Source organism: Pteropus medius, unplaced genomic scaffold, assembly GCF_902729225.1.
Source record: "Pteropus medius unplaced genomic scaffold, Ma_sr-lr_union100, whole genome shotgun sequence".
In the NCBI taxonomy this organism is placed as follows: Eukaryota; Metazoa; Chordata; class Mammalia; order Chiroptera; family Pteropodidae; genus Pteropus; species Pteropus medius.
The window spans coordinates 2,928,856-2,950,960 of NW_024342466.1; the positions used below are offsets into that span (position 1 = coordinate 2,928,856).

The 22,105-nt window shown below is 57.1% G+C and overlaps 1 protein-coding gene and 1 pseudogene across 4 annotated transcripts in view; one reads left to right on the plus strand and one right to left on the minus strand.

Annotated features, from left to right (window-relative positions):
* TRAF3IP1 (TRAF3 interacting protein 1) overlaps window positions 1–22,105 on the plus strand; it is a 48,432-nt gene that overhangs the window by 6,265 nt on the left and 20,062 nt on the right. For 2 of the 4 annotated variants that reach the window (XM_039860725.1, XM_039860697.1), the window contains exons 5-13: window positions 1–136; window positions 2,450–2,521; window positions 3,350–3,425; window positions 12,760–12,780; window positions 13,563–13,647; window positions 14,049–14,132; window positions 16,790–16,913; window positions 17,089–17,125; window positions 18,646–18,722. The exon at window positions 1–136 is cut by the window's left edge and continues 272 nt beyond it. In XM_039860725.1, the coding sequence (XP_039716659.1) occupies window positions 1–136; window positions 2,450–2,521; window positions 3,350–3,425; window positions 12,760–12,780; window positions 13,563–13,647; window positions 14,049–14,132; window positions 16,790–16,913; window positions 17,089–17,125; window positions 18,646–18,722 (712 nt within the window). The remainder of the gene's footprint in view (window positions 137–2,449; window positions 2,522–3,349; window positions 3,426–12,759; window positions 12,781–13,562; window positions 13,648–14,048; window positions 14,133–16,789; window positions 16,914–17,088; window positions 17,126–18,645; window positions 18,723–22,105) is intronic. The other 2 variants (XM_039860715.1, XM_039860707.1) reach the window with 2 other exon arrangements.
* On the minus strand, window positions 2,258–2,376 carry LOC120601787 (uncharacterized; annotated as a pseudogene).

Below are 22,105 nucleotides of genomic sequence, written 5' to 3' on the forward strand. Positions count from 1 at the left end.
CTCCAAGGAGAAGGAGCGCGAGCGGGACAAGGGCAGGGACAGGGACAGGGACAGGGACAGGCGGAAGGCGAGAAACGGGGAGCACTCCCGCAACCCCGACAGGGAGAAGAGCAGAGAGCACGAGAAGCTGGAGAAGGTAAGCGCCGTCCGAAGCCGTGTCTGTGGCCGGGCGTGCGTGCTGCGCTCCGGCACGGTGGCGTCTGCTGCAGCGCGACGGGGGCTGGTGGTTCCCGCGTTAACTGAGGGTCCTGACAGCCTCGGATTCCCACCGAAGTTCAGAGAGGCGCGGCGGTGTCGGCCGGGTGTTGCCGCGGTCGGCCTGCACTGTGCGAGTGCGCCTTGGGGTGTGTCCCTGCACACTGTGCCCGTGCTTGGCGGGCGGGCGGCCCTCACCGTCAGGTGCGCCTGGGTGGCCCCTGGCGCACGGACATGGACGTGGCTGCGTGTGTCGGGCCAGGGCCACGCCCACACCTCAGGCAGCCGTGGCAAGTGCATTGAGACCCCGGCTTACCGTGACTTTAGTTTAATGAAACGTTCAGGTAAATTTAGAAGTGGCCAGAAAATTTCTTTGCTTTCAGACAGTGTTTTCAAAATGTGCGATTGCTGTGGGCTCGCCCGGGGAGTTCAGGCGTTCCGTCAGGCCTGCTGCTCCGGACACGCGTTCCCGTGGGGACACCGCGTGATTGTGAAGCATCCTGGGAGGGTCGTGCGGACCTGGCCTCCAGCTGCTGAAGGGGAGGAGGCGAGGCCTGGGGAGGTGGGGTGGGTGCTGAGGGCCGAGGCCTGAGAAGCCACCTGGGAGCCCTGAGGGGGCCCAGGGGACTGCGTGCCGCCGCCCCGGGAGCTGGGCTTCTGTGCGAGTCCGTGCACGCTCAGCGTGAGCAGTGTGCTGCCGGGAGCGCGCCCCAGGGCGGGTGCCGGGAAAGCCGGCTGCCCGGGGCGTCTGAGACACCCGGAGACGCTCCCATCTTGTTTCTCTTTCCAGAGGTCTAGGCGAAAGTGTTTTTTGCTGACTGATCTGAGGCACTAGCACATTCTGGGTGTCATCTTGTCAGCTGCCAGGTCCCTCAGTCAAGTGTTCCCACCTGTTATGTCCACTGGAAATGTGACGCTGTGATGAGTGTTTTAAATGGACAGTTCCAAAGAGAGTTTGGGATGGACATGCAGGGCTTGCGGGAGCCCTGCGGGAGCCCTGCGGGAGCGAGCTCGTGTTTAGCGGTGTGAGAAACCAGGGCCGGGGACCGTCCTGCCCGGAGCCAGTCCCTCCTGGGGAGGCTTGCTCAGTGTAGACCTGGCTTCTTCACGGGGCCGGTGTGGGAGGCAGTGTGTGGCCTCTGTGTGGGCAGCTTCGGGGGTGACTCGTGGTGACCCAGGCTGCGCCATGCTCCCCGCTCCCCCACGTGCTGTCTGTCTCAGCCCCGCTCCGTGCTGGCGAAGGAAGGTGCAGCGGTAGGCGTGAACACACTCTGAGAGGTCAGGCGTGTGCCACGCGTGCGGTGGGGGCCCAGGCCTCCGGTCGGAGCGGCCGTCTGCGTGCGTGGCGCCCTGCCACCTCTGGGGACCGCCAGGGGTGCGTCAGGGGCAGGGGGCCGGTGCAGGGCGATTCCCGCGACGGAGTGTGTGCCCTCACGAGCACGTTAGTTGTTGAGACACTGAGCAGCCATCGTGCAGCCTCGGTGACTGTCATGTCCTGTGTCAAGATGCGTCCTTCAGATAATTGACTCAAGGTGGGAGGCGGTGTGTACAGTTTTGCCCAGTTTGTTTTGAGGGTGCTTTCTCGACGCATCTAAAGCTTTCGCTTAAGCAAAGCCACTCCGTTTGAGGGTGACCCACCCTGGGAGGTGTCGGGGGCGGCTTTCCCGGGGCATTGGGGGTCTCTGTTGCTCCCCGCTCCAGGTTCCCTATGCTCCCCCCATATTCTGAGGCGTTTGGCCAGACTCAGTTGCGCAGTTTGCTGGGAGGCACTGCCTCAGCCCTCGCCCCCCGGCCTGCCCCGCACCCGGAAGGGGATCCGCAAGATCCTTTGGGACTTCAGGCGACATGACAACCATGCGTCAGATCCCGAGTGTGGCCGGACGCTCTTGTGGGAGGGGTCATCTTGCTATTGGTCAGCAAGGAGCGTCTTGCATTTTGATGTTTTTTTTTATTTATTTTTATTTTTTAATATTTTTTAGGTGAGGCAACCCTTGGTTGACCTCAAAGATTGCAAGGACCTTGTCAGCTTACAATCCCTTATTTTTTTATTTTTATTTTTTTACGCCTATAGTACCTGGTCTTCCTAGGTGGTCTCCCATCCAAGTACTCACCAGGCCCGACCCTGCTTAGCTCTCGAGATCAGACGGGATCCGGCACGTTCAGGGTGGCATGGCCGTAGACTGATGTTTTTTTAGATGTAACAGATCAGAATAATTCTAGAAATTGAAGAAAAAAACTTTCTTTTTTTTTATAGTCATCAAGCTCGGGGGAGATGTCTAAAAAGTTGTCAGATGGATCGTTTAAAGACTCCAAAGCTGAAACAGAGGTAAATTTTAAAAAATCCCTCTAGGAGACGTAAACCTTGGGCCATGCTGAAGCCGCTGACCTGCCCCGGCCACCAACAGGTGGGGGCAACATGGCACGGGCTCCTCACCACAGGCCTGTGTTGGGTCGTGGAGGCTGTGATTTGAATGGTTTAGCACCTGGTCCCATGGGCGGGCTGCGTTGTCCTCTGGTTTCCCGTGGCGACCCAGGGTTTCCTCATAGCTGTATTCAGCACGGATGCTGCATGAGAAGGAAGGGACCGCGTGGTCATTCGGGAGGCGGGAGAGAGACCCGTCCCAGGGAGGTGAGACTCCCAGTTCTAGTGATCTAGCTTGCATTTCAAAGAGCGTCTCCAGGCAGCTGCAGGGAGGGTGGACGAGGTGTGGGGTGGAGGCGGGGAGGCCAGCTGGGAGGCCATCGTGGCCGGCCCGAGAGGTGGGGAGTGGGGCCTGCTCGTGGCGGGGCAGGGGTGGACGCGCCGTCTCGCTGGAGCGCATTTCGGTGAGTGCGTAGCAGCAGAGGTTGAGCCCTCTTAAACACCCAGTGTTTAGGAGACAGTGTTTTTCAAAGCGTGGTTGGCAGGTCACCACCTTTTCAAAGCCGTACAAAAAGGTGGGGTTCCAGATTTAGAGTGGAGGGCGGTTCAGCTTCCCTCTAACTCACTCGTGGGCTTTGGGGGCTCAGATGCACCTGTCGGCACCAGTTCCCCTCTGACGAGCGTGGGTGCGGCTCCTCCTTCCTGGTCTTCCTTGAGCGGAGCTCGAACAGCGAAGCTGCTCCTGGTGGGTCTGTGCGACGCAGCAGTTAATTGCTTCTCGTTCTCTTTAATACCGAGGTTCCCACTAGCGCCTCCAGGGCGGTGACGACGAAGACGGCGAAACGGCGGTCCAAAGCCTCGTTGGAAGGTACTGCACGGCCACCGATCACACAAGTAGCCGGAAGTGGGGGATGCGTTTCTTTGCCTTCATCGCAGCATCTGGTGGGGAACAGCTGGCCGGACAGCAGGTCTGCCGTTAGGGGGCGTGGACAGACGACGGGGAAGCGATGGCGACGTGCGGCGCTCACACGCACGTGCACGTGCACACACGTGCGGGAGCCCGCGTCACCCGGGCCACAGCAGCATCTCTCTGCCGGAGAGCTGTGGTGCAGTCTAAAGACGTGACCAGATTTCAGTTTTCCAGAAATGTTGATCAGTCCATCAGTTAATCCTCATGCGGGGTGGACAGGGAGAGCGTCCTGCTCTTAGGTGGGTTTATGCGTGTAAAAAGTAGCAGACGCGGTCCCTGGGAGTTAGACTAGGAGCTCACAGCTGACGCTGCCGTGCACAGGCCCAGCCAGGGTCGGGCCTCCCTGGGTCAGAGCAGTGAGCAGGGAGCCTGGCGGTCCGGTCCGGTCTGGTCCGGTCAGCGCGGGCGGTGCTGTCGGGGGCTGGCGGTGCTGGAGCTTTTTAATTGCATAGAAAGTTACTTTGAGCAGTTTCTGAAACATCATCCTTTCCCTAAATCGTAAAAGTTAAAAAAATAAGGCAAGAATGTAACGTGGGAATTTTTCGTTGGGAAAATACGTGGAAGGTAAGAGCCCTTCCAGCAGCACGTACCGCGTGACGAGCATCTTTGGGCTGGGAGCTCTGGGGTGGGGCGGCTTCCGGCCGTGAGCACCAGCTCGGTTTCGCGGCAGCTCCCTCGGCCGGGGGCCCTCCACCGCGCCCTCCAGGGTGTAAAGGGTTGCTGACTTCCACTGATGAAAAACTGTCCCCTTCAGTTCCTGGTGGGGCCGTGTGCTCTCTGTGTGTTAGTCATTTCCACTGCCTCCCGACCCGCGGGCCGTGGCTCTGCCTCCCTGTCGCTCCGTCCGGGGTCTTGGTCACCTGCGTGGCTTCCCTGGGCCGTAAGGACGACGGCCAATTTTCTAATAAGTGTTTTTTACGTTTTTCTGGTTCATTTCTACTGATTATGTTTGATTTCTGACTTGCCTGCGTCTTTAATTTTTATGCACTAGAAGGCGCCAGTCTTTTTTTTTTTTGTAGTTTGTCCAGAGATTCGAGAGACGAAGATTTGTGTCTTGTCAGACGTTTTTACATATATCTTTTTAGTGTCTTATTTTAATTCCTGATGTAAGACAAGGCTCTGGATTTTATTCTATTTTTTTCAGAATAACTCGCCCGCCGTTCCAGGGTCGCTCACTGGTAATTGTTCCCTGCCCTCCGGCTCTGTGATGCCCCGCACACGCCTTTTGTGGTCTGGTTGGTGTCCGAGTTTTTTTGTTCATTTGGTTTTTTTACCTGTATTTTTTTCTGTTTTCCTAGTAATTTTTTTTTTTTAAAGTCTTCGGCCACTTTACTTGCTTACTCTTCCACGTTTACTTTAAAACCACTTAAGGAGTCGGAGAAACCCACCTCCCACAAACAAAACTACCTAACTTACCTGCTTTTAATTGGATTTATCTTGAGCTTCTCCTTTCCTTCTCGGGAGTGTGGGTACTCTCAATGTCGAGTTACTGCAGGAGTCCCCCACCCCAGAGCTGTGTGTCTGGGCCTGGGTGTGTCGCTGGTCCAGCTTTACTTGCTGCTCTGTTTTGTTTTCCGTTTCTTGGAAACGGTGCCTTCAGTGTAATCAGTATTCAGTGATCGTGATCGGAGCGTAGCAGCTTTATGAATGGCTGCGTCTTGCTGACCCTTAGCCCGTAGCTCTTCTTTTGTTCTTTGGGGTTTCCGAGCTCCCAGTCTGCTTTGTTTTCCAACGCTCAGGGTGTTCGCCTCTGAGTTTGCCGCTGAGCGTGTGCTGTAGGGCTCCATGACGCGGTCTTTATGAGATTTGCCTAGGAGTTTGCAAGCTTTTTCAAGTTAGTGAACTCCCTTTCTTACCTGCTGGCTGGGGCACTGACCTCACCATGACCTCACAAAGCAAAGCTGGCACTGCACCCTAACATTCTGCCTCGCTCGATTACGTGGGGAGTGTTTGGGGAGACGTCCAGCGCCCATAATGTGTGTGAGACTCTTCTCGGGGGATGAGCCTTGCGTTTGCTGGAGCGTGAGGGCATCATGTTTTTTAGACGTATTTAGAATCTTAAAGCCATTCTAGACCCCTGTAGAACCCAAAAACATTCGTTACAAGAACGCGGCGACTTTGGCCTGTTCTCGGGGAGTGTGTGGTAGCAGAACCGACCGCTTCGACCACTTCGAGCTGCTGCGTGCATTTGACGTCGTTCGTTAGGTAACTGCGCAGTGTTACCAGTTAAGTTCAATATACGTTTTCATTGTGCAGTTTCACGTCAGGAAGACGGGTCTCTAGGACCAGTGAACAGTCTTTCTCCTGAGAGAGAACGTGGCTCCCCTCACAGTAAAGCTAAGAAGGAGCCTGTGAGAGGGAGCCGGACTGGACCCGGTGGCCTGCACAGGCCGAGCACGATGGCTGGGGGAGGGTCTCTGAGGAGGGGACATCTGGGCAGGGAGCCGACAGGGTGAAGGAGGGCGTACGATGTCCAGGAGAGGCAGAGGCCCTGAGCCGGAAACGGGCTTGCCTGTGGGAGCGACATGGAGTGGGGCAGTGCAGCGGGGTAGAGGGCACGTGGTGGGCAGAGGGGCTCACGGACCCACAGGCCCGAGCCGCCAGCCGTGTCCCAGTGCTTCGCACAGGTGTGGGCAGAAGCCCTCGGAGGGCGTTGAGCAGGACGGAGACGTGATTAGACTTGGGTTCTAGATGCGTCTCCTTTAAAACTGGAGGGCGTGGGCGGCTGGGCCACTGTTGGGGCCCGAGTGTCACCGGCGAGAGCAGACTGGGGGGGATGCATCTGAAGGAAGGCTTGACAGATGCCCGTGGGGAGGGACTGGATGGTGTTTTCGAAAGGAAGGAAGCAAAGGTAAGGTCCACTCGGGGCGGGGTCTGGGCTCCTGCGTGGCGCCGTTTATGGAAGTGGGAGGGCTTTGGGGGGAGCTGGAGGGCGGCAGCACCGGGACTTCTGCTCGCGAACCCCGACTTTGAAATGCCCGTGGAACGACCAGGTAGCGGTGTCGAGACGACAGGCGGGTGTGTAGGCCTGGGCGCGGGGCGAGAACCGGCCTTGCCCGAGTTCTGAGGTTCTGCACCTGCGGCCGGAACACCGGCGAGCGCGTCCGTGCTCCGCGCCGTTTCCCCGAGAACTGCCGTTTCTGGGAGGCGTGTCTGCCGTCTGCTCCGTCAGCGTCAGCAGGTGCGGTGTCCGGGGACCCGTGGCTGTTTCTCCGAGGAGGTCAGCTGTGTGTGCTCTTCCTAGGTCCTCAGCACTAAGGGACGCCTGGAGCTCAGTGACCTGTCACTGGTGGGGACCTCGCAGTGGCCCGTCGCTGCCGTCCAGCCGCATGCAGTGACCGTAGATGTCGGTTTTGCGGGAACTTTGCTCAGCCGTGGGCGGTCCAGGGAGGGACACTCCCAGGCGGGCGCTGTGCCGCACGAGGGGTGCGGGAACACGGGAGCGGGTGGAGACGCCCGCACCCCAGACCAGTGCTGGGGTTCCACTCCTCCGCTGACCCGCCCCCGCCTGACTCGGCCTCTGAGCGTTTCCTCATGGGCACGTGGGTCGAGAGGAAACGAGGTGCTGACCACAAGGTGGCCAGCCTGGCTCAGGCCGGCTGTGGGTGACCTGCTCCATCACGGGTCACTTTGGATTACTGAGGACTCCAGTCAGGGTGAGACGGAACGGTGCGTTTACGGAAACTCGGCAGTGACTTAGACACGCCCCGTCCCCTTGTAGCTGTCACGGCCGGTGTGGGGACGGTGAGAGCTCCGTGGTTCAGGAGCACCAGCCGGTGACAGGTGATTGATCCTCAGTCGAGCACTTTGCAGACATTGGGGCGAAGCCTGGCGCCACCTGGTGGCCGTGAGCGGAGCCCTGCGTGCCGCCGTCCCTGGGGCCCCCTGCCCTGCAGGCCGTTCTCCGCTTGAGCCCTGCCACTGCACACGCCCTGTGCGTGTGTGACGTCAGGCCCGGGTGTCATCACACTGGCAGGCACGGCATTTGGACTGTGGGTTCGTCCGCCGTTGTTACTCACGGCTCCCGCACGTCTCGCCGAGCCTGAGGTCCGGGCCCAGGGCCGTCGCGTCTGGCCGGCACCTGTCCCCTCAGTTCCCGCTCACTCTCGGCACCTCGAAGAACCGGGCCCACGCGGTGCCGGCCGCCCTCACAGGAGCATTCGTGGGCGGAATGAGAATTCCACGAGGAATTTGTTCGTTTCTTCTTTAAAACACGAACTGCCTCTTCCTCTGCTTGATGTTGTCGTGCAGGCCGCCTGGTCGCCCTTGCTGTCCTTGCAGAGGTGTGACAGGCCGGGTGTTCCCAAGACATTAAGCCGTTCGTATCTTTATTTTGCTTGGGTTCCCTCATTTCATTTTGTTTTATTGTTCAAGCTTTTTTATTATGAAAAATACAGGAAAGTACGAAGAATGGAATGATTAACACCCGTGTACCTTTCACGAAGGTCCATGTTTGCTTCCTCTACAGCTGCATGTTTTATGCACTATTTCAAAGTACATTCCAAACATCGTAACACTTTGCCTCTAAATACTTCAGCGCGCATCTCAGAAACGATAAAAGACGGGCTCCTGCATAGCCACAAAGTCGTCATTGCTCCTGGCAGCATTCTCGTTCTCCGATAACATCTAAAACCCAGGCCGTGTTCTACTTGTCTCAAAAGATCTGTTATTTCTTTTTAAAACCGGGCCCCAGTGGAGATAAATGCACTGTATTTTTATTATTATCTTTGTCTCTTTAACGTATTCAGATTTGGGAGAACCCTCCCCCTCCCCCCTGCCCGCCTCACTACCGGGCCTCCAGCACCCTGAGTTCGAGTAGTGAGGTCGCCTCTCGCCCCATGAGCCGCCCCCAGTGTCCCCCGCTTGGGATTTGTCTGATTGTTTCCTTTTGCTGTCATTTAACTTACAACACCCGCCACCTGCCACCACCGTCACAACAGCCATTTCTGCTAGATCTGAAGGCCTGATGACAGCCGGAGAGCCGCTTGCTCCTCCCCCCACCCTTCGCGCTTGCCCCTTGGATCCCGTCGGGGTGCACTTAGCATCTCTGCGCCCCCCAGTGTGTTGCCAAGAGCGGTCACTGGGCCAGACAGGCCCCTCATTTTAAACACTGATTATGGGACCGCGTTCAGACTGATGGTCAGCAGCTCTGTGCCGCTGAACCGGGCACGGAACACTGGCGGGCAGTGGCCGCACGAGGCTGTCGTGGGCTGTACGTCTGGTCATTGAGGTCAGGGAGCGCCACTGACTGGACCGGCCTTCGCCGGGCACAGCGCTCCGGCTCGACGCAGTGACCTTGGGGGCCAGTCCAGGGCGCAGTGCTCGGAGCTGCAGGACGGAGGAGGTGCTGGCCCAAGGTCCTGCACGGCTGCCTGGTTCGGTGGCCCACCTCTAGTTCGGGCCTCACATGGCGCTGGCGTGCTGACCTCTTTTGCCAGTTCATAGTAATTTAAATCTTCGTGAGTATATTATTTTTTAAGCTATTACTTGGCAAACTAGCTAACCTGCTCTCTCTGAGTAAGAGTTGATTCTAGTGTCGTTAGTGGATATGTAGTCTGTTTTCAGGTTCTTTCTGTCTGTGCGGACTTGGGGTTTGGTGAAGCTCACTCAAAAATGCCACCAGAACTGAAAAAATCATGCGGGATGTCCTTGAACCACAGGAGAACGAGGACACATTTGTGACGCCCTTGCTGTGCTAGTGGGTTTTGTGGGGGATAGAAAATGTTTGACACTTTCAAACAAAATAGAACCTAAAGTTATTGGGGTGTTTTCTTCTAAAAGTGATAATCTGCAGCTGCTAACCCAATACTCGTTTTTAGGTTTGTTTTAGAATTTAACATTTTGTGTTGATTGTTTGACTGCCTTCTGTACGATATGATAAGTAACTAGCTGAATCAGACTGTCTATATCACTTTCATAGACTGAAAAAATTTTCATAGGAAATTACATGTCATCTACATAGTACGTAAAATAAAGCAGCTCTCTGATAGTTAATGGCAGGTTGATTCTTATAGGTTACTTCTGTGAATACTTTTAAGAAATTATAAGCTGTATTTCAGGAAAGGGGACGTTTTTCTGGTTTTATTCTTGTCTTCCGGTTTCTGCTTAGACAGTGGGGTGTCCTGTAGTGACAGGTCACCTTCCAGCCCCGAGTCCCGCCACAATGCAAAGCCTGTTCCCCTGGCACCTCCCTGGCCCCTGTTGATTTTAATAAGGAAAGTATCTCTCGGGTATTTGATTTTTTCCACTGCGTTTGGAAACACTGGCACACGAGTCGGGAACCAGTAGATAAGCATTTGGGGGCTTTCAGTACGTCTCGCCCTGTGCGCTCTGCCAAAGACATTTTTCCCTTTCGCCTGCCTTCCTGAGACCCTGCGTATTTGCGCCTTCTCGGCTCCTGGCCTGACTACGTGGGGAGGTGAGTGGAGGCCAGCAGTGCTGGGCGGTTCCAGAGACGGAGGAGGCGGGTGTGTGGGGGGGCAGTCTGCTTGGCTCTGGCGGGGTGAGGGGCTGGGGCTTGCTCTCGGCCGGTGCCCCTTCCCTCTGTCCTGACCCCAGAGCCACACCCAGAGGCCTGTCCTCGGCGCGTGTTCTCGAAAGCTGCCTTCGGGCAGCGTGCTGTGAGCCGGCAGCTTCCCGGGTTGGACGCGCAGGTGAGGCAGGTGCTCTGCCAGCAGGGCCGCCGGCCACCAGCCTGCAGTGTCGCCTTGATGACCCGCTTTACGCTGTTTTGTGTCAGGAACAAAAGAAGCTCACAGTAACTCAGATCGTTCAGCTGGCCTGTGGCGCGGCCGCTCTGAGCCAGAGGCCGTCGTCCAGCAGAAAGGTAAGGGCGGCCCTTTCCACTCCCCTCCGTGTGAGGGACAGCGAGCGCCAGACGTCAGCCATCCGTGGGCACCTCCCTTCTCGGAGCCACAGGTCCCCTTGGCTCTGCGGCCCTCAGAGGCCGGTCCCTTTTCCTCATCCGTCACGACTGGGTGTGGCCAGTGACCCACGTCGCTCTCGACGCAGACTGGAGTGGGACGTTGCAGCCATCGCCCGATGGCACCAGACTCTCCTGTGTGCCCGGAGTCCTCTGTGCGGGAGGCGAGGTGGCAGGGCCCCGGCAGGCGCAGGGAGGGTCTGGGAGCCAAGCTCAGAGTCACCGCTGGGGTCCCGCAGGCCGGCCGCACACCTCCGGGTGGACTTCGCGTTCAAGGAGACTTTCAGACAACGCGAAACGCAGCCACTGCCACGGTTTTCTGCCCATGGTGTCCTTTTAGTGTCTAGTTGTTCCTGGTTCGTCTCTGCTTTCGGTGTTTTTCTGAGCATTTTTGAGAAAGTCGTGCTCAAATACACGTTTGGCGTTTGTTTTAAAAGCTTGGAGGGCTGCATTGCCCCCTGCGGGGCGCAGTGTATCCCGAGAACCAGGCCCTGCGGGCGGCTGGGTGGCAGGGCCGTGGTCAGCCTGGTGTCTGTCTGCCCAAGTGGGACGTTTGGTGAAGGCCTACTGTGTGTCAGCCTCTAGTGGCCCTGCCACAGGAGCAGAGGCAGCCTGGGGTGGAGGGACTGTGCTGGGCTGGAGTGTCCTGGCCCGGCTTCCGGGGACGCAGGGAGCCAGTGGGGGACAGGGGAGTCGGCCAGTGTCTGCCGGGGGCTCAGGTGAGGGGTTTAGCAGCAGGGGCCTGGCAGTTTCATGGGAGGCTTAGTTACACGCCCACTGCCCGTGGTGTGGTGTTTGGGAGGCTGAGCCGGAGGTCAGCGGGAGCGAGCGGAGTCTGGAGGCAGTGCCCATCCAGGGCGGGCGGCTGGAGCTTAGCAGGGACGTGGGAAGCAGAGGTAATGCGGGGTAATGCTGGCGTTTGCTTAGATGATGGAGGGCCGTGCCCTGGGTGTAGTCACCGGGACTCCAGAGTGGCTTAGGGGCAGGGGGAGGAGGGCCTGCCACGCAGCCTGGCCCTGGGCTGGGGTGCTGAGGGGTCCGGGGTAGCTGGGCATCGGTCCGGCGGGGTGCTGAGAGGTCGGGTCGGCTCTGGGCAGGCCAAGGGCTGCTGTGCCCACTCGGGGCCACTTGGGGCTCCCTCGCCTCTCAGCAACCTTTCCGAGCTTGTCGTGAACCCAGGCCTGTTCCCAGCACCAGTGGCCTGAGTTCCGAGGGGCCCGGGGGTCTGGAGTCCTGGGCTCCGGTCCCACAGCAGCCACGCCCTCCGTGGGCACCTGCTCTTGGTCCTCTGCAGCCTGACCCAGGGTCGAGCCGAAGCCCCCCACCTGCCTTGGCCCCCTGCTGGGGACTCTGGAACTGCGGTGTGCACGTCCTCACGCCTCGGCCCCTCTGGCCTGTGTGGCTGTGTCACAGCGCCCTTGGAACCACTGTCTCCGGGCCCCTCCTAACCCCGCCTCCTCGAGTTCTGCGGGTGCCAGCAGGAGCCAGGCCTGCCCTCTGCTGCGCCGCTCTGTGGGGTGTGACCTCTGGGAGACTCCTGTGTTCCGTACAGATAGATCCCCGTTGACCCGTAGCTTGCCCCCTCACCCCTAGAGCCGCCCCGTTTGGCACCGTTCCGTGGCTCCCTGGTGCTCCGTAGTCAGCGGACAGTCCTGAAGTCGTCCTGCGGACAGACCCTGCGTCTGCCTGTGGGTCCTCGGAACAAGCCGGGCTCGATGCTGGCGGGCACGAGCAGCTTTGGCTCTTGTGCAGATGCGTTCGTGCACCGTACGCGTGAAATGGGAAGAGATGGGCCCCCCGCCCGCACGGTGCTTCCGCTCAGGTCCCCAGGAGCAGCACTTGAAGGGAAAGGATCCTGGGTGGAAAGGGTGACGGTCGGTCTGTGCAGCTTGAGAAAGTTGCTTCTAATTCAGGAGCCGATGGCGGAGCCGGTGCCGATGCGTCGTGCGGGGCGGGCTGCTGCGCGCCTCACCCGGAGCCGGGGTCCCGTGCTGCGCCCGCACGTCCGGAGTCGGTCTCCGGCTTCGTCGGCCTCTGTCCAGTCTGTGATTCGTCTCCGCGATCTGCTCTCTTCACGTTGCTGTTTCCGGCTTTTATGTGACAGCGTTTCATGCGTCATGTTCTCCGCTCTCTCTGGAAACAAAGCCGCGGCCGCAGGAAACGAGAGGAGAGGGATGGAGAGACGGCCACAGCCGCCCCGTGCGCCCCGGCCTTGGCCGTCACGTGCCTGTCTCTCATCTCGGCACCGAGGTTTAATGTACTGACACGAAAGTACGTTTCTGACCTGCTTTTTTTTCTTTTTTTTTTTAGGTGACTCTCCAAGTGATGCAGGTAAAGAGTGGCCTTAAATGTGTGTTTGCTGCAACTTGCGTATGTGTGTGTGGGTGTGAACGCCTCTTAGATTTATGTTTTACAAACTGTGATAGCAAAAATAATTTAAGGAAACATCTTAACTACACCAATTTAAGACTTAATTTACATGTTTTATGTTTCAGAAGCCTACATTTTAGTATTTTTTTCCAGGGTACAAAGTATATTTTCAATATTCAAATTCTGATTTACTTGCGCTAGTTTCTGAAGTGTAAAACTCTTTTACTTTAAACAGTGGAATAGGTTTAGTTACCTTAAGTTTGGATTTACCGATGAAATCTTTTTATCAGAAGAAGACTTTGTTTAGATTATAAATATAAAATGGTACGTACCCAAAGCAGGAAATTTTTAAAATGCAGAAAAATAGGAAGAAGCAGCTGAGAGGTGCCGGTCCGGCCACTGCCAGCCTTCCGTGGCGGCGGCCGATGCCTGAGCCGTGCCGGTGTTTGCACCTGCCGTTCTTTCTTTCGGCCGTGCCGCCTTTGAGTTAAATCGCTGCCTCGGTCGACCTGCCTCTTGGATCATCTCTTGAGCAGTTGGACCAGTCCGTGCTTCCAGGGTTCAAGGCCACCCGTCTCCCCGTCTCCACCAGATTTAGATGTCAGATGTGTGCTCTGTCTTCGTCAGAATGATCGGTAGAGCGATCTCGTTGATGTTCGCGGTGATTCGGTGCCGTTTTCTCAGCCGTGTGTGCTTTGTGTCTCTCCCCTGGCACACTGCTGGTCGGGCTGACATCCGTCCAGAAGGAGAAGTGGGGCCGGTCGGCCAGGATCGGGTCGAGGCGTCTGAGAGCCCCGCAGCCCCCCGCCAGCCCCCGCCCAGTGTCAGGTGCGTGCTCTATGCCCTCCGCAGCTCACTGGGCGCTCGAGCTCAGGTTCGAGGACGTCGTCGCACCGAGGAAGCTTAGGCCGAGCGTTTCGTGTCCCTGCACCTGGGGTCTAACCACCCACACACAGGGCGTCTTACAGCTTTAGGGGAGTTCACGATCACGACTAAACCACGGGATGTTTCGATTACCGGTAGTTAATGCTTTACATACCTTAAAACTAACGAAGATACGGGATCCATCGGGCACCGGGATGCTTCTCGGGTTAGGAGTGCCGGTAGCGCGCGCAGACCATGTGCCGACCGTGGTCTGGGCAGCGGTGTGGGCTCGGACCCGGGTGTTCTCGTCCGCCCCGAGCGTGTCGGCGCTTTACACCCCTTTGATTCTCCCCTGTCTGGTCCAGCAGGGTGCCTCGGCCTGGGAGCGCGAGGCCCGCGCCCCCGCGGGTGAAGCGGCAGGACAGCGCGGAGGTGTTGGCGGCAGACAGGTGAGGCCGCCGCGGCCGGTGGGTTCGTCACTCAGGTGCGTGCTCTCTGAGCGGGCCTGGGGCACGGCCACGGGGTGCATGGGAACCGGGCACGTGCGGGGCGGGCGGGGGTGGGGCAGAGGGTGCGCAGCTGGGCCCTCTTCTCAAACCACGCACCTGCCTCACGTCTCAGGTGCGCGGAAAACAGGTGTTCATGCCCATCAGTGAAATCTTACAGGTGCGTGGGGAAATGGGGTGTCTTTCCCTGGTCTCTACAGAGGGGATTTTCTGAGCATAGAAAATGAGGGAGAAAATAGGAAAAAAGATTTAGAGGCTCAATTGCACAAAAATTAAAAGGTGGTCAGTAAGTCAAAAAGTGTGAAGACAAGCCGCAGACAGGGCGTTTGTAAGTTTACGGACCGACCTGTGGATACAGCGGGGTCCTCAGAGCACTGGAAATCAGCGGGCCGGCTCGGAGCGGGTTTCAGGAGAACGAGAGGTCGAGACTGGAGACGCGTCACTCAAGTTTTTCTGCGAAGGGACGGCCGTGGGGAGGGGGACGGGAGGCAGTGTTGGGCCATTTCTGTTCCGAAGATGAGGCAATGTTAGACACATTCTATTCCAGATATGACGGGTGGGCTTTATCCAGTGTGAGTGATCCAGATGGAGAGGGGACACTCAGTGACATGGTGCAGGTTGAGAGCTTGTTGAGCAGAGTCCTGGGTGAATGAGGATATGGGAACTGGCTCCAGAGAAGGCCGTGGGAGGTCATGGGGTGAGTTCAGGTGCTGAGTGCCTGGCCTGGTTTCTGAGTCATGAGCCGGAGGAGTCTGGGGAGGAGGATGGGTGTGGGGGCTGGGGGGGGGCTGGGCAGGGCTGGGGCAACTGCCGCAGAAGTCTCTTCTGGGGCCACTCCCACCCCAGGGGATGTTGGGGACATCGAGGCCATGTCTGGACACATTTTGTCATGTCATGGCTGGGGAGAGGGTGGAGGGAAGGTTCCGGGCATCAAACTGAGTCGAACACCCTACAGTGGACAGGCAGCCCCCACCTCCCCCAGAGGTCAGCGGCCACGTGTGCGAAGCTGGCCTGGAGGGACAGGGCCAGGGGGCTGGGCTGCACCCAGGGGCCCGTAGAGTCAGTGTTGCTGTGGGCTTTGTCCCCACGGCTGCTGCGTGGTGAAGCCCCAGTGGGCACTGAGTTGGAAGGAGGGGTGCTGGTGGTCAGAGAGTGGGTGCTGGGGTTTATAGTTGGGGTCTTGCTGTCTGTGGCAGTGATAAGATGAGACCTGGGAGTGTGGCCGGGTGGCGGACTCAGGGTCACGGCAGGAGAGGCCAGGGAGTGTGGCTGGTGCCCGGGGCCTGGGCAGGATCGTTCTCAGGACAGGAAGTCATGGGTTCAGATGGGCGTTGTTGGCGGGAGTCGTGGGGTCAGGGGCGATGCGAGGCTTGGGGGTCAGCGGGTCTGACCTGATTTTAGATCGGCAGATTTTCAGCAGAACGATCTGGAAGCTCTAATAAGCAACAAGGAAACAGTGACCGTCCCTCTGGGCCTGGCCCTCGGAGGCCGGGGGGAGGGAAGGAGCTACCGAGAGCGCAGGGAGGTGCGTCCTCCTGGGGACGCAGGGACGTGGGGACGCCAGGGTGGCGAAGGGTCTGTCGACCAGGAGGCCCTGGGGTCGGTCGGGTGGGGAGCAGGCGTGGGTCAGTGGTGGGGCGCGATACGAGAGCGGCCAGGGTCCTGGGGAAAAGGGATCCGAGGGTCCAGCCGGAGCTGGGGGGTTGTTGTTCCGTCAGTGCAGATCTCAGTCATTCGGCGCACCGCACCGGGCACCCAGGGCTGGGCACGCTGCTGCATTGTACGTATGCGCGGCCTGTACACACAATATGGGTATGTGTACAACACGCGGTACCTGTGTGTGATAGCGCGCAGCCAGGCATGGCTGTCCTGCCAGGCTTTGTGATCCAGACACGGAGTGGCAGGCGGAAGCTGGCCGCATGGCGATGTGGGGCAGTCTGGTGCTGGGTGTTCGGAGGTGGAGCAAGCCCGACGGAGCTGGCTGCAATAATCAGGTCCGGCTGGCGCCCAGACATCCTGCAGGGCCTGGCAGAGAGGGGGCGTTAGGCGGGGGCGCAGGCCCGGTGGAGAGGGGTCAGCAGGGGCAGGCCTGGTGGAGAGGTCAGTGGGGGTGTCAGCCATGGTGAGAGAGGAGGTCACGGGGGTGTGTAGTAGGCCTGGTGGAGAGGGGTGTCAGTGGGGGTGCCGAATGAGGGTCCTCGCGGAAGCTGCAGTGTTCGCGAGTGACACCAAGGAGCTGAGGCCTGGTGCCACCCGGCCCTGGGGTTTTCGCTTTGGGGGAACAGGCCCCTCCGGGAAGGGCTGTAGGCAGAGGCCTGGTCCCTGGAGGCCCCACCAGGGCAGGCCAGGGGATTGGGGTGTCGCCCTGAGGGCAGCTGGTAGGCAGAGGGTGCAGGGCGCGGACTGGGCAGCATGGGGGGGTGTGGAGTGGGGGTGCTGGCTGGGGCCCCAGGGGGGTCTGCCTACCAACTACTGGCACCTCAGTGGTGTGCAGAGATCTGGTCAGTGGGGAACCCCAGCCAGTCTCCCCTCACTGCCTGGGGTCATGCTGAAAATACAGGGTCGACGCACGCCCCGTCATCCAGTTTCTCTTCATCTAGGGCGGGCCGTGGCGAAGCCATCTCCCACGTGATCGCGGACTCCCAGAATTCTGACAGTGACGATGACGGCCAGTTCGTGGTGGAGGCCGCTCCGCCGCCGTCTGAGGTGGCCGGACTTGAAGTGGTCAGTGGACTGGGCTGGGCGGCTCTGTTACTGCACTTGGAGTCAGGCGCTCGGGTTCCCGGGGGCAGTTTTCCTCTGACGTCCGTTAGTTTTCTGCCCTCTCTGATTTCGTCATTTCTCTGACGAGAGTCCGGCAAACCCGAACGTCCTGTTCCCTCCTCCCTTTCCTGCCCAGGTCCAGGCAGCGGAGCTGGAAGACGACCAGAAGCACGGTGAGTTGGGGCGTGAGGCGCGTCCGGCACCGCGAGTCCGTGCCCCGCCAGGGTCCGCGGTCAGCAGCCTTCGTGGGACCCCTGGGCGCGAGCTCTCCCAGGCGGGGGTTCTCATTCTGGGAGACGACGGCGCTGCTCCCGTCCTTAGGGGACCGGGGACCTCAGCTGGGAGCCGTCTCCTGGGGGTCTGCTCATTCCCGTGGTTAGATTCGGAATGCGTGATCTCGGAGGCCGTTCCCGGACGGACAGTTCTGGGAGGTTTTCTGTTTTCTTCTTAAACGCACTGTCTAGTCTTAGTTCAAACGTCTACGGAAACAGAGTAGTCCGCGGAGCCCTCCGCTCCCGTCACGCGGCTCCGGCAGTGGTCACTCGTCCTGTTTCGTCTGAGCCACTGCTACTGCACCCCACTCCCCCCACCCCCCCCAAGAGCACTTCTTCAGCGCGCACGCTGCACGCCGCTCCAGACAGTGAGGGCTCTAAGAAACGGCCGACCCCACTGCTGTACGCGTTAAAAATGCCTTAATGTCACCACATACCGTTTTTTCCAGCTTCGTATATTTTTCTAGTTCGAGGGGAATCCTGATAAGGCGCCTGCACTGCAGCTGATTGATCTGAGTCTAAGTCTCTCTTGCCCTGTGGGACCCCTCCCCCCGCCTGTCATTCATTTGTTGAAGAAGCTGGTCTGTCAGTTGTCCTTTAGAGCAGCAGTCCCCAACCTTTGTGGCACCGGGGACCGGGGTTCCTATGAGAATCTGACGCCCGAGGATCTGAGGTGGAGCTGAGGCAGTGATGCCGGCGCTGGGAGCAGCTGCAGATGCAGATGGAGCTTCGCTCGCTCGCCCGCCGCTCACCTCCTGCTGTGTGGCTCGGTTCTTAACAGGCCACACACGGTACCGGTCCACAGCCTGGGGCTTGAGGTCCCCTGCTCTAGACAGTATGTAACCCTTTGCCCTTACTGCCGCCTCCCCGTACACATGCTGGCATCGCCCGGAGCAGCAGAGGCGGCCCCACCCTGCTCACGGCCACGGGGGGGCCCAGTGCCTTCAGCCCGGTTCTTGGTGCATTTGTGTAAACAGTATTGTAAAGGAAATGGTTTTCCATATGGCGTTTACCTCGTGGGTTATTCTTTTCTTTTTTAAGAAGCTGAAGACTCTTGTCCCAGTGTAAAAGAAGTCTCGGTACTTAGTGGCACTTCACAGTGGTCACGTCTGTTTGTGATGGGTGGTCATCTTTTCGGATGTTAATCTACATTTCTTAACATTTGGAAACAAAAAAATCTGTTTTATTTCTCAAGTTTTTTTTTAACCTTTCAATGAGCTGATTTCTTTGAAACACTTCGAAATCGCGTCATTTCCACACCAGCCGTGGTCCGTCCACGTAGGCCGTCTTCTGCCAGGCAGACCGTCAAGGCCACTTTTAGCATAGAAGGAAGAAGAGTGAGACCTTAGCACGTGCCACCCTCACCCCCGGCTCCCCGGGCCAGAGGACGACTTTAACACAGAACCACTGCTTTCCAACAGGGGGACTTGTCAAAAAGATTTTGGAGACCAAGAAGGACTATGAGAAGTTGCAGCTGTCGCCCAGACCCGGAGAGAAGGTAAAGGCACGATCGCCGAGAATGTCCGAGTCTCACGTTCGCGTTTCAGAACGAGAAGCACCTTCCAAGTGTGATTGTCGTTAATGTCCGTTTACGTGTTTAAAAGCTGCCCCATGCCCCCGCTCGGCCCCCTCAGGTGGGAGGATAGAAAATTTGGGGCTTCTTCAGTGTGCCGTTGCTTCCAGGGCTCCATGCGGCCTTCCTAGGTGGGGCAGCCTCGCCTGGGGGCTGTGTTCTGCGCCACCCATGCGACTCTGTAAGCCGATTCCTGTCCACCTCCTGATCCTCCTCCTCCACCTCCATCACTTCCTCCACCTTCTCCTCAGCATCCTCCTCCACCTTTTTTTTTCAGATTTTTCGAGATTGATTTTTTCGATGATTTGATATTCGTTTGCTTTTTTGGATTCGCCGATTATGCTTGCCGACGACGTCGATGCCGATTTTTTTTCGCGATTTTCGACGATATCGACGATTTTTCGATGCCGATGCCGATGTTTTTTTCGATTTTTTCAGATTTTTCGATGATTTTCGATGACGATGCCGATGCTGATGCCGATTTTTTTCGACGCGATTTTTTCGAGCGATTTTTCGATGATTATTTTTTTTTTTTTTTCGCGATTTTTTCGATGCCGATTTTTCGATTTCTTCAAAAAATGCCGATTTTTTTCGATATTTTTCATTTTTGATATTTTTCATTTTTCTTTTTCATTTTTTCATACTTTTCTTTTCATTTTCATACTTTCTTTCATTTTTGTTTTTCATTATCTTTTCTTTTCACTTTTCATTTTCATTTTTTCTACTTTTCACTTTTCTTTTCTTTTCATTTTTTCTTTACTCTTCTTTTCATTTATTTACTTTTTCTTTTCTTTCTTTTCATTTTTTCTTCATTTTTCATTTATCTACTTTTCAGTTTTTTTTCACTTTTCATTTCTTTTCTTTTCTATTCTTTTCATTTTACTTTTCATTTTCTTTCATTTTTCATTTTTCTTTATTCTTTCATTTACTTTTACTTTACTTTTTTCTATATTCTTTTCTATAGCCATTGCTGAGTTGGAGTTGAGCAGCTTTTGAGCGTGAGTTTTGTTGATAGGAAGTTTATAGAGGTTAGAGGTTTCATCGGCCTGGTTTTTTTTAAAGACGGCGCCCTTTGTGACCGGCCACCTAGCGGTCTTTCTTGCGGGCATTTGAGGGGTTCTGCGGGGACCCAGCCTCCCGCCAGCCACCGCCCGTTGGCCATGGCCCTGGGGTGAGTGCCCCCAGGCCACGCAGTGTCCCTCAGATGTCACAGCTAGGTTCCTGTTATAATCACTTTAAAAAGTAAAAGTACTTGTTTATTTTTTTTATAACAAAAAAGTTTTTTGGGTAGTTTTATCAGCAACCAACAATTCCAGTAAGTTTCACACCCATGCTGTGGCCCGGACAACAGCACAGTGTCACGGTACGCGACCGTGCGTGGCCGTGACACTGGGTGCGAGGCGGCAGGGCCCGCTGTGCGGTCTGTGCCCAGGCCCGTCTCCGTGGGGGGCGCGGGGCTTCCGTGTCTCCAGGAGCCACCAGACAGTCATGGTGCTGGGTGCCGTGTCCGTGCCCGCTGCGGTCAAGACGGCGCACACACCCGTTGCCCTTGAGAGTGGCCCGCGCCCGGCCGAATCCCTGCCGCCCACCTCGGTCCGAGCCCCGCCGGTCACGGCGCTGCAGTGTGCGCTTCCCCGGACCGCACGCGATGGTCTCGAGCTGTGCGCGCGTTAGAGCCTGGCTTCCTGTAGGCATCGTGACTGTTTTGAGGGGTGTCGTGTGTCAGCGTGTCTCACCAGTCCATGCCTGTCCTCGCTGACTTGTGGGGGGTCCGCTTCCCCGTTAGCGAGCACGTGGGCTGTTACCCATCTGGGACTGTTACGGAGCCGCAGCGAACGTCAGCGTGCGAGTCTGTGTGACACACGCCCCGCCCTTGGGGCAAGGACCCGGCGCCAGGACCGCTGGGTCGGGTGGCGAAGGTGCGTCCGCCGCGCCGAGCGCTCGCTGGACTGCTTTCCGGGGGGCAGAGCGTGGGCCTTCGGGCGCCCGCACTCCCGTTTCGGCCGCCTGTGGCTGTCGTTCGTGTCTCCTGAACGGCTAGTGATCGCTCTGCGCTGTCACCTACCGTCCTGTTCCCTCCAGCTGGGCCTTTCTGTTGGCACCGTCAAGTCGCTCTCCTTAGCGGCTGTGTCCCATTTGTTACTTTTGCGTTTCTTTTGCTAATTCACATTCGAATGAGTTAGGATCAGGGTCACGTGGGAGCGTTTCAGGGCACGCTCTGAAACAGCAGTGGCTTACGGGAGGACGGAAGTGCCTTGGCTCCCGAGTTGGAGTCTGGAGGTGACAGTGACCCAGACGCCCTTGCTTTCCTGCACTCCGGGACTGCTGTGCCCCAGGGCCCCTCGCGGGCTAGGACGGCTGTCCTGGTTCCAGCCATCAGGACTGCGTTCCAGCCGGAAGGAAGGGGCAAGGGGCCGTAGGAGAAGGACACGCTCCTTCTCTCTAGGCTCTTGGTCGGCTGTTGTGTACACGACTCTACTTAGATTATATCGGCCAGATCTTTGTCGCTAAGGGGACCGTGTACTGAAATCTTCATCCCAGGCATCAGTTTGTTTGGCTCACAGTCAGGGCTCCCGTTAACACAGACTAACACTCGCCCGGTTTGCGCTCTGCCTGGCCGGCTCAGAGTGATGCTTACAGGGCACCCCGTGCGTGGAGGAGGCCGCTGCCCCGTGGGGCCGAGGGTGTCTGCAGCTCACACGCCCACCGCATGGGGCTGCGCTCGGCGGCCGGAAGCTTTGCTGTAAGCAGGGAGATCAAAAACGGGGCGACCCAGTTTCTCCCACTAGTGCCTCTCTAGGAAGTCGTTCACTTCATTCACGTTTCGCAAAGTTATGGCACAAAGATGTTTGAAGTATATTTTTATGATATAAAAAAGTTTCTATAAGTACAGTTTGCCTTTCCTTCCAGAAATGTCTTCTTTTTCTTGATGAGACTTAAAAATCTATTGAAATAGATTCTTTTAGCAAAGAATCAACTTTTGATTTTGTAGGTATTCACTTTTGTTTTCATTTTGTCGATTTTTATTCTTCGATTTTCCTTTTAATTTTTTTAGATGTTTTTTGTAGCCTCTTGTGTAAAACACTTAGCTCATTTATTTTTAGTCGTCGTCATTTTTTTTTTTTTAGGCAAGGCAACCCTTGGTTGACCTCACAGATTGCAAGGACCTTGTCATCTTACAATCCTTTAATTTTTAAAATTTTTATGCCTATAGCACCTGGTCTTCCTAGGTGGTCTCCTATGCAAGTACTAACTAGGCTTTACCCTGCTTAGCTTCCGGAATCAGACGGGATTGGGCTTGTGCAGGG